Genomic DNA, 11,716 nt, shown 5'->3' with positions numbered 1-11,716 from the left:
TACTTGAGGAGCATAAATACTTATAATATTAAAAATCTTAGTATCAATGATAATCTTAAGGGCTATAATTCTATCTCCAACTCTATTAATTTTTACAACATTATCTTTCAAACTCTTATCTATAATTACACCCACACCATTTCTAGTGCGACTCTTACCAGAATATCGAAATTTAAAACCTAAGTTATCAGTCTCCTTAGTTTTTTCTCCAACTCATTCAGTTTCTTTCGAAATTTAAAACCTAAGTTATCAATCTCCTTAGTTTTTTCTCCAACTCATTCAGTTTCTTGAATACATAAGATATTAATCTTTCTATGAATCATTATATCAACTAATTCCATTAATCTACTATTGAGAATATTTATATTCCAAGATTCTATCCTAATATTAATTTCATTAGTTTTACAGACTAATTTCTTTACCCGTATCCGTCCGTAATGTGGGAACCCTTGCTAATTTGACACTACACCCCGGCGCCGGTGTAGTGACCCTTGCACACTTTTCACTGTATTCAGACTATACAACGCGTCGCTTCCAGGGGACGCCCTAACACTCATAAAAAGATCAAAAAGATTCATGTCATGATTTTTTTTCGACAAATTTTATGCATTTTATGCTGGCTGTCGACTAGACTACCTAACGCAATTCTCCACTTTTCACATCCGGGCTTGAGACCGACAATGACAATGTTAATTAAATAGAATTTTTTTTAAGACCTTATTTATCCTACTAACCTTTTTATCCCTCAATGTATTTGGTTTAATTATAGAATTCCAATTCTCCCTTTGGCAACTAATCTCAAATGACTAACAACTTCTCACTTTCAGTTCTCATCATCTTATTCTAAGATAGTTATTTCTTTTGATTCATTTCTTTTGGTACTTAAAGCATAAACAAACATTAATCTTAACAATATTTGTAGAAAGATAAATATTTCCTTTGTAATCTAGAGCTCTACTTTTGAACGTAATTATATGTTCTTACTATTTTTTAAAGCATGAATTTTCTATAATAAGATCATACACTACTGTGAAATCGAGTATTGTCTTACGTTGTATTTTATTTCTTATTTCATATCCGTCATGGTTCATCTTATAGCCTGCTCCATTAGAGCCTTGTTGTCCAAACAAGTCATCACCAATAATTCTTCCTTTTATAGCCCATCCCATTGTACCCATTGTATTAACTTATACATTCATGCTTAAAATTAAATTTTTTTTAATTAACTTCTAAACTGATTCAATGAGCATAAACAAGCCACATGTATAATATCATCATCGATAATTAAATTAATAGCATCACTCAATCACTAATATTATTCACTTTAACCTTGTTATCTTTTACTTCTCATCCATTATTATCTCGGCCTTATTTTATTGTTGGGTATTATAAGTTTGCCCTCACATTTTAGTGGCTTGCAAACCTGCATATTTACTTTCATCCATTGTGACTGTTAATTTATCCAGTTCCCCATTTCAAATTTCTTAAATTTTATGTAGCAAATTTAATCGTAATTTAATGACTACTCAACTCTTATCTCCTTTTAGTGGCAGTGGGTTTAAATTGTGGAGTGACAATCTAGCCAACTTTTGCAAGGTTCTCATAATAATCAGTTTATTTGTAGCATATCACTTAATGGTTGATATTTAAACAAACACTTGTCTATTTAAATCATTACGGTTAGTTTGATGAATACCCTACTATTAACAATATTCAAATTTGGATTAATTTTATGCATTTTGGTCTAAATTTGATGAGTGTATGCTCACTTAAGATCAATTCTTAACTTTTCTCATCAAAATTGGAGACTTGACATTGCAAAAAATAAATAAATAAATAAATAAATAATAAATAAAAATAAAAAAAGAAAAGAAGTTCAAATGCCCGTGAAGGGTTCTGGTTCAAATCAGGGTAAGTTCCATGCAAACTTAATTTCAGTTATTTTAAATATAACTGTAAACTGGATCCGGTTGAGGTTAGGAATCTAAATAGCATTGTATCTGATTGCACCTTAATTTGATTTTTATATGATTGAGGGTGGAGGAAGGCCATGCACACATTTTGTTGGTAAGTTATGGCATTGACACATCACTAAAAGATAGCTACATTAGGAGTGCGGTAGCCACCTATGGCTAGAGGAAATCAAAAAATGATTGTGTTGATGGTTACGTCAGAAGTTGGGCATCATGGTGAAGGGGAACCGAAGATTCATGATTGTGGTCATGTGGAAGTCACATAAAATTATATACATAATTAGGTGATCAATGAAAGCTTGGGGAAGGGCTGGTGTTGACGAGGACTATTGTGCATGGTTAGGATTTGGGAATGGGCGGGGCATCCACTTGAGCCCACTATGAATGGGGGAAGGGTGGAAGGCAAAGAGATAGATAAAGGGGAGTTCTATTGTGTAGACATGGAGCGATGGGCAAATGGTGGTAGTGGTTGGTTGACTATTGTTCAGGGTCATTTGTGGAAACGAAGAGAAGAGGGATGGAATGAGAGGGGAAGAGAGAGAAAGGGTTTTACAAGGGTTAAGTTTTGGGTTTTTTTGGAGTCACTATTGTAAAACATTTAATAATCAAGATTAGGACAAGTAGTTGAGGTCAGGACCATATAACCTTGGCCGTTTAAGTTTTTAATTGAATGTGGTTTACCCCAAATTTGAGTTTCTTCTCATGCCTTTATCAAGTTGCCATGGGATTTGAGGTCAAAAGTTGCCTTATTTTCACACTTGCTTTGTTTGCTTGGCCTGTTTATTTTTTCTTTCTCTAGCATTTTGTCATGGCAAAGTGTCTCTCGACTTCTGTTGATCTGCTGCACAACTTAAGATGATTATGCCGGTAGGCCATCTTTGGACAATCTTATTTTCATGTATGTCTGAAAATGTGCTTGTAACGTTATTATGTCTCATATTTCGTATAAACCTTCCAATTTTTTATTTTTTTCTCTTTGCTGTTTACATTTTTTCTAGGTTTTTTTTATTCTTCTTTCATGATTTAAGCTGAACAATTCATACCATTTCCTTCTGATGATGACCACAGCCCTTACTCTGGCCAGTTCAGTGGCGAGAACATTAGACTCGGTTCTCGTGGTGATAGCTACTACGAATATTTGATTAAAGTTTGGATTCAACAAAAGGATAGCCGTAACAATCAACTGAAATATTTACACGACATGTATGAGGAAGCTATGAAAGGGGTCAAGCACCTTCTCGTCCGGAAGTCTACACCTAAAGAACTGGTTTTCATCGGAGAGCTGCCATATGGATCTAAGGGCTCCTTCAGTCCAAAAATGGATCACCTTGTAAGTTGAAAGTTTTTCATGTAGCCAATTTGTTTTGCTGGAAGATTAATCTTCATATGTGTAGCAATATACCATAAAGTACATTTGTTATGGTAATACTTTAGGAGCACTTACATTCATACCACCAAATTCCTATTTGTTGTGTGTCATAAAATTGTGGCGATGGAGTGATAATCTAATGTTTTAGTATTGCAAGAATATCCAACACACACAAATAAAAAAAAGTACCAGAATGAGACACCAAGATTTTTTACTTGAAAAAATTCAGAAAAGGAAAAAAATTATGGAGTTCCCAATCAAAGTAATCCACTATATGATTGTAAGTGCATATGTTCTTTTTTCTCCTAAATTAGAGAAAAAGAAATTATAATGCTGATAGTTACGAATGTACAATAGTAGTTCAATTATAATATAGCCTAATTGGGGTACAAGAAATATAGTTGATCATGAAGGTTGTAGTAGTGGTTACAATAGCGTTGCACGAACATCCGACATATGCACATAAAGAAAAAAAGTAGTAGACACCAAGATTTTTTTCGTGGAAAAATATTTAAAAGAAAGAAATAATGGGGTCTAGCCCAATCAAAGTAATCCACTATATGATTGTAAATACATATGTTCACTCTTCTTATAAATTATAGAAGAAGAAATTAAAATGTTGATAATTACAAATGTACAATAGTAATTTAACTATAATAGCTTAACTAGGGTACAAGAAATATAGTTGATCATTAAGGTTATAGTCGGTGGCTACAATAGCGATAGTTGACCACAGAGACTGTAGTTGGAAGTTGTAACGGTAGTAGTCTGTCACAAAGATTGTAGTTGGTTGTTGTACAAACATTAGTTGGTTACAAAGGCTATGGTTGGAAGTTGCAATATTGTCAGTTGGTCACAGAGGCTGTAGTTAGAAGCTTTAATAGTAGTTGTCAGCCACAAAAGCCATAATTGGTATTTGCATAGACAGTAGTTGGCCACAAACGTCATATTTAGAAAATGCACTATAGTCAGTTTGCCATAGATGTTATAGCTGGTGATTGCAATAATGTCGTTTGAACATAGAAATCGTAGTTGAAAGTTGTGATAGTAGTAGTTAGCCACATGGGTTGTAGATAGTTGTTGCACAGATAGTAGTTGGCCACAAAAGCTGTGGTTGGAAGCTGCAATATCGTCATTTAGCCACAAATGTCATATTTGGTGACTACAATAGCGTTAGTTGGTCATAAAAATTGTAACAATAGTATTTGGTTATTTATTTCGCAATTGTTGAGTGGACCCCTTCTCTCGGGAGAACAGGGTTATAATTTTACACCAAACACTTAATTTGTCTCTATACAACGTAGACAAAAATACAGGTGTTAGGAACAACTGTCGTATTTTGGCTATGATGGTTATAAGCAGTAGTTGTCGGTGGTCGATGACTGGTGAGAGTAGGTGGTGACGACTGGCAATAGTCGATGATGGTCGAATAGAGGCTGGAGGTTTTCTCTGAGTTTTCAATACAGGTGTTATATATTACAGTTGTATTTTGAATACAATGTTTGCAAATAGAGATTGTCAGCAGCAGGAGGTCGGGGGTGTCAAGCAATGAAGGTGACTGTGACAGTGGCTAGCGGGCAGTGTTCGGTGGTGGCAAACGACTATGGATGTCGGAAGTTATCGTTGATTCTTCAATACAAATAATGTACATTACAACCGTATTTGAGATAAGATGTTTGTGAACAGGGTTAGCAGGATGTCGGCGGTGGGAAGCAGTGACTGCCAGCAGTGAATAATGATGGCCGACGGGCATTCATCAACGACTATAGTGGCTGCATGTTATCACTGAGTCTTTAGTCCAAAACGAGCTCATGAATTCCTTTTGCCCCAACACCCCCCCCCCCCCCCCCCGAAGAGAGGGAGTCTATTTATAGGCTCTCGAAAAGGAGCATTTTGGTCATTTGACGCTTAAATTTCTTAACTACCTGATCAAATGATTCATATTGATCTTCCTTTATTATAGATGAGTTTTTTGATGATTTTAATGTCTTAATGACCTCACATTTAACAATCTTAGGATCATTGGATTTCTCTCATCGAGACGTTCAATTTGACCATAAATATGTCAAATTTGGAGTTCATTTGACCATTTAATTGACGATCCAAAATCTCCAAATGTGCTTCAATGGCTTGATTGGACCAAGATTGATCTAACTTTGATATCTTTGTGTTCGTCTTGTGGAGACAGTCAGTTTGACAGCAAGCTTGCTAAAAACGGGGGGCCCAAAATGTTCTTGAATTTGAATCTGGAACGTTTATTGTTAAAAAATGCACTGGCATTCGTGCAAGATAAAAATTTTTTGATTACGCATTATTATGTATTTACATATCTGCCACATAAACTTTGCCTTCTACATTTGCACGACCCAAATCTTTCATATTAAATAAAAAAATACCACCATACTGACTTTTCAAAGGTGAAATACACCTTTTCATGCATTTCATGCATAGATAGAGTGATATGTTTGTAAAAATTGAAGTTTAGGTGTTAGACATGTAAATGCATAGGAATTCAGTGGTATGTATGCAAGTCTTCATATACTTTAACTCATGGCTTGTAGATTTTCCATTTTCGCTGTTACAAGTCCTGAATTTGCACCATGTTGGTGCACCTAACTATCTTGCAGGTGTGTTTCCTTCCGGGTACCCTTGCTCTCGGTGCAACCAAGGGCCTTACAAAGAGAAAAGCAATAGAACTCAATCTGCTTACTGATGAAGAATTGGAAAACTTATCTCTTGCTGAGGATCTGGCCAAGACATGCTTTGAAATGTATTCTGTTACTTCAACAGGTCTAGCTCCAGAAATTGCCTATTTCAATATTGAGGTGAGTTTGTTGAAGATGTGTGGGAGGATTATTTCAAAAATATCTTATTTTTTTAGGGCTTGTGATCAATTTTGTTTTTTGTTTTTGTTTTCATCTTTTCTTTTGTTTTTAAAACATGTTGGTTATGCATGTTCTTTATATGTTTTAATTTATTGTTTCTAAAAGTAAATTAATTTTCTCAAAATTACGTTTAAATGTTCCCAGTGTTTGAAAAAACAATCATATCTTAATCAAATATGTCAAATATGTTGGGTTTCAATTCAAAACATAAATAAAACAAAACAAAAATAAAAAATCAAATATGTTGGGTTTCAAATCAAAACATAAATAAAACAAAACAAAAATAAAAAATAGAAAACATAAAATAAAAGTGATCCCAAACGGCCTCTTAAAGTCTTGCTTATTGTTTCATATTTCCCATCTGTGATTCTGATGGTCTACTTTGTTTTAATTATTTTGAATTTAGGGTAATTCGGAGCATGGTCTTGATGGTGGCAACAAAAGTTCAGAATATGTAAATGACATAATAATTAGGCCCAATGATCGGCACAATCTTTTGCGACCTGAAACTGTGGAATCCTTATTTGTACTCCATCGCATTACTCAAGATCCAAAGTAGGCTTAAGATCTTTAGCTGCTTTGTGCTCTTTTAAATGATTTAATTGTTGGGGCATTTACATACATAGCACACAATTCTTATCTATCTCACGCCTAAACTCTCATATTTAAATACATACCACTCAAATCTTTAATTTCACATAAAAAATAGCACTATTATCACTTTTAAAAGTGAAATACACCTTTTCATGCATAGGTTTAAAGCACCCAAGTGCATGTAAATATGAAAGTTTCGGTATGAAATATGTAAGCCCATAAGAATTGTGTGCTAGCTATGTAGATTTGTGAATGAAAGAGATGTTCTTGCAACTTTAAAAATAATGTTCACGTGCTTGCAGATATCGGGAATGGGGTTGGAAGATCTTCCAGGCTTTTGAAAAACATACCAAGGTGGATTCCGGAGGTTACAGTTCTCTAAGTGATGTCACAAGGATTCCCACTCATAAAAGAGACAAGATGGAGACTTTCTTCTTGGGAGAAACCTTGAAGTATTTATATTTGTTATTTGGAGATGATGATATTCTTCCTTTGGATAAGTATGTTTTCAATACAGAAGCACACCCTTTCCCAATTATTTGAGGGAAAAGTGAACATACTCCTCTTGCTTTTTAAGCTTGGAGGAAATTAGTGGGACTGTTTACTTTTTGGATTATAGAAAAAAGGTGTCTTTTTCTTTTTCTTTTTTTTTTCCAGGTAGGGCCTCAGGTTTCATATGTTCATAATGTCTTTTAGCCAGACAGATGAAGTAGAATTTTCATTTTCCTTCATTTATAAGCTGAGTTTATGAGGCTGAAAAGCTATTAAGTTTAGGGGATTGATGAGAGAGATTTCTGTATGATTTTGAAAAATAGTAGTAATTGTAACTTGTAACTGATGAAATTTCCACGTAAATTGCTTAATGTTAATTCAAAGGTTATCTTCCTTTTTTTCTATGTTATTCTTTGTCAATATTGCATACATAAAGCATAATTTGAAAAAATAACTAGTTCCATTCTTCCCAACATTGGTTATATTACCCTTTTGGTGTAAATGCAGATTATTAATGTTCCTCAACTAGATACAAATGGTCTCCATCTCGCACTGCAATGATATCATCTGTTTCTGCATTCTACTGATTCACTACTTTTGTAGGATTACAACCCACCCTCAAACTTCTAACCTGCAGTTTTCCAGGTTACAGGTAAAGTTAGAATGCATATTTTTCTGAGGAAAAAAAAAAGCTTTTCAGTACTAATCTGGCATTTATAAGTAGAAATTATGTACATATTTGAATGTCTAGTAACATATGTGCCTGTTATTTTCGATGGTTGAGCGATTTTAAATTAATTCTCTTGTTTCTTTGCTAAATTTGTTATATTTTCAGGTTTAAATCAATGATTTTGCTGAAAGATGCCAGACTTACTGCTTATTCTGAGAAGCTCTTCCACAGATTCAGGTAGAATTATCAACTTCCCCAATTTTCATCTTGATTTACATGCCACTTCAGAAGGCGCATGAATGATGATTCTTTTATTTACTAATCTCAAACTAACACTGCCTATTGGCTGTGTTCCTCTTTCCTGAGTAAGTCCCACTTTTTCATATTGCAAGCATTTGAAGCTGGGATCTAATTCTATGTTTCTTTGGATCTGATTTTTGCTGATACTGTTGGTAATTTTTGGCTGTTTGTTTTCAATTTTCATTCTATTCTCCTGTTCTGATAAAAAACCTTGGGACTCAAACATAGATTTTACCCAGCCACAGTGTTATGTTTCATCCAAGTTTGTTTTTTGCTTTAGCAGCGGCCTCCTCTTTTCATAATTTCTCATTTAGATCAAATTGAAATTAGTTATGTTGCGGAGGACTTTGTCTGCTAGGTCTACTTCACCATCCTCAGTTTTCTTTGAAATCATGTTTCCTTTAGCCATGGATCTTCCATAAACTACGTTGTTTTCCTGGTACTCTGACCATTCTCTGAGATATGATAATGATCCTAAACCTTGGTATTGCATTTTTGATAAATTTTCTTGAACCATTCATCAGATATTTATGTAATCAATGAGAAACTTTATGTAAAGTCCTGTATGTTGTAGTTTGGTAAATTGTTCACCAACCACTTGGTTTGCTGGACTCCAAGGTCCAAATCCTTGCCCAAAAAGAAAATTTTGGCAAACCAAATCAATTTGATACCTGGCAAAGGTTGTTTATGATAGCCCCATCTCTTATAACTTCTCGGACAATATTGATAAATGTAGTTCTACCGAGTCTTAGAATTTCTGAGAGCTCAGTGGTAGTTATGGTGCATGGCTGAGGGGCATCAACAAAGAACACCAAGTTTCTCCAAAAATGTCGCCAGCATATGCCTTTCCCTGAACCTGGTCAAATGTGGCCAGCGTTGGAGGGACCACATTGTCAAAAGAGATGTCTGACAAGTGGATACATTTAGAGTTGGCATAAGGTCTCCCTATACTTGGGTGACAGTTTTTTTTAGTGGAGGACACATTTAGACGTATACAATTTGCATCTTGTTTAATTTGTTTTACTTCTGCTTTACTTATTCTATTTTTCTATATTTTAAATCTGTCTCTCTTGGGCTTTAATATGAGCTGGTCATGACCATATTTGACAATGCGTTTCGTCCCTTGGTTCTGTTAGTGCATGATCCAAAACGTCTGAATTTCTTACATACTTTACTCTTTGCTATTTAGAAAGTCAGCTGAAAAAGTGCAACAAATATGAAAAATCATTGACTATATGTGATAAAGCTAGGAAGAAACTATAAACTATAAAAGTTAAAGGTGAAATGGTTGCAATGGTTTGTTGTATATACATCTATGGAGAAAAATAAAGGAAATATATGTTATCAGTTTGGCCCACGAGCTTGGACAGGCGAGCTGGTCAATTTTATGTGGGAGGATTTGTGAAGAAAACATAAGGGCTAAAGGCTTGAGTAGAAACCAACTATGATGGGTAATACTAGAATATATTTTAGGGGCATTTACACGCATACTACCCAATTCCTATGTGTTTACATATTTAACACCTAAACTTTGCTTTTTACATGTATAACACCCAAATCATTCATATCACATAAAAATTACCATCATTTTTACTTTTAAAAAGGGAAATACACCTTTTTCATGCTAGGTATGGCATGTATGCAAAAATTGAAGTTTAGGTGCTATATATGTAAAAAACATAAGAATTGTGTGTTATTTAAATAAATTTTTCTATATTTATTGTCAAACTGGAAAGGAATTCCTTACCAGATGGTTTTTATGACGTGAATGGCTTTGTAATGGAAGATTTTATTTTATTTTATTTTTATTATTATTATTATTTTTTATTTTTAATGAATAACTTGATTAGAAGTCATAAAAAGTTTAGATAACTTAAACCCAAATGAAGCTCTTTAAAAAATAATTGGCAAAGAAGCGCAAGTGACCATACTGGTTCGAATAATGATAGTATGTGATAATGATATATAACCACCAAAATTTGCTCGGTTCTTGTGTTTATGGAAGAAAGACTTAACTCGCTGAATTCCATTATCATTGACCTTGATATCCTGCGACAAATTTAGACTAAATAAGTCAACTTTCTTAAATGATATTGGGAAAGAACTGTAAGGAATCTGAGCCACAACTAACCACTGCTTCTTATACGAGTATATAAAAATCTGGTGGTGCTTCATTTTGGTTAACCACATCTTCTCTTGAGGGGAAATGATCGGCATCCATTTCTGCAACCTGTATTTGGCATGAATTTGTATGATAAGGGCAACAGATGTGCAATTGAGCCTAGTTTGAGAGAATTTGGTATTTATTTGTGTTCAGCTTGTTCAATTTTTTTTTTAGCTTGAAATAGGCTCACGTTTGAAACTCTTTGTTAATAACATATTCGTGTTCGGCTCAATTCAAATTCGTTTATTCATTTTAGCTCGTGTTCGGCTCGATATTAGCTCGAATCATTAAAAAATAATAAAGTTTATCATTTTTTAAAATAAAACATAATTTTAATATAAGAATATTATAATATTATTATTTATTTAATTATTTAATCAATTAGGGCCAAAATGAGCTGAACGCGATAGAAAAAAATTCATTCTTCTTCGATTTATTTATATTCAAACTAAAAAATTTGTTCGTGCCTTAGACTCTCACCACTTGAATAATGAAATTGTGAGAAACTCCATTGAAAAGATATACATCGAAAAAATAGGGAGGTGGTGATGCTCGACAGAATTCTTTTTGGGAGGCCAAGCAAGGCTTCTTGGTGTATGAGTTCTTCTATCTTGAATTGCAGGTATATGTGAGATATCTTTTGATCCTTTATTTGTTTTGTTAACTGATTTCTTGCTGCGAATTCAGATGCGTTCTGGATTGCATCCCTCTGTTATATTGAAAAGAAATTGTTAGCACCCGTATAATGTATGCATTTAAATTCCCCTTAATTTTAATCATAAACATATTAATGCACATGGTAGAATATAAATGCTTCCTTGACTTTTCCAAGAGAGAGTGTCTGTTGACTTTGATTCAAGAGTCAAATGCCAGTTATGGTTAAATCTCAGCATGCAGTTTATCTCTGCTTTTATGCATTTACATACATAGCACACAATTCTTATCTATTTACACATCGCACGCTTAAACTTTCATATTTACACACATAACACTCAAATCTTTAATAGCATATAAAATTTAGCATTCTTACCACTTTAAAAGTGAAATATACCTGTTGATGCATAGATTTAAAACACCATGGTACTATGTATGTGAATATGAAAGTGTAGGTGTGAGACATGTAAATACAGAGGAATTGTGTGCTAAATATATAAATTTCCCTTTTTCTTAACTTGTTTTTACTTCTTGTACTTGTCATCTTTACCATTATCCCGACTATTTAGCATTCGAGTTTTTCCTCAAATACTTGTCTTCTTCCTTATTCCTTAA

At 33.8% G+C, this 11,716-nt stretch overlaps 1 protein-coding gene across 3 annotated transcripts in view; it reads left to right on the top strand.

Annotated features, from left to right (window-relative positions):
- The window catches only part of LOC110022272 (mannosyl-oligosaccharide 1,2-alpha-mannosidase MNS3), a 26,940-nt gene extending 17,163 nt beyond the window's left edge, over positions 1–9,777 (top strand). Inside the window, exons 3-8 of one of the 3 annotated variants that reach the window (XR_002293756.1) lie at positions 3,042–3,303; positions 5,970–6,167; positions 6,634–6,782; positions 7,124–7,321; positions 7,821–7,965; positions 8,149–9,777. Coding sequence is in view for 2 of the 3 variants with exons in the window: in XM_020721122.1 (XP_020576781.1) it covers positions 3,042–3,303; positions 5,970–6,167; positions 6,634–6,782; positions 7,124–7,321; positions 7,917–7,965; positions 8,149–8,154 (862 nt within the window). In the remaining variant the exon portion in view is untranslated. The other 2 variants (XM_020721122.1, XM_020721123.1) reach the window with 2 other exon arrangements.
- Positions 9,778–11,716: the final 1,939 nt, after the last annotated feature.

Source organism: Phalaenopsis equestris, unplaced genomic scaffold (assembly GCF_001263595.1).
Source record: "Phalaenopsis equestris unplaced genomic scaffold, ASM126359v1 Scaffold000180, whole genome shotgun sequence".
Taxonomy (NCBI): domain Eukaryota; kingdom Viridiplantae; phylum Streptophyta; class Magnoliopsida; order Asparagales; family Orchidaceae; genus Phalaenopsis; species Phalaenopsis equestris.
This window is presented reverse-complemented; position numbering and strand designations above follow the sequence as displayed.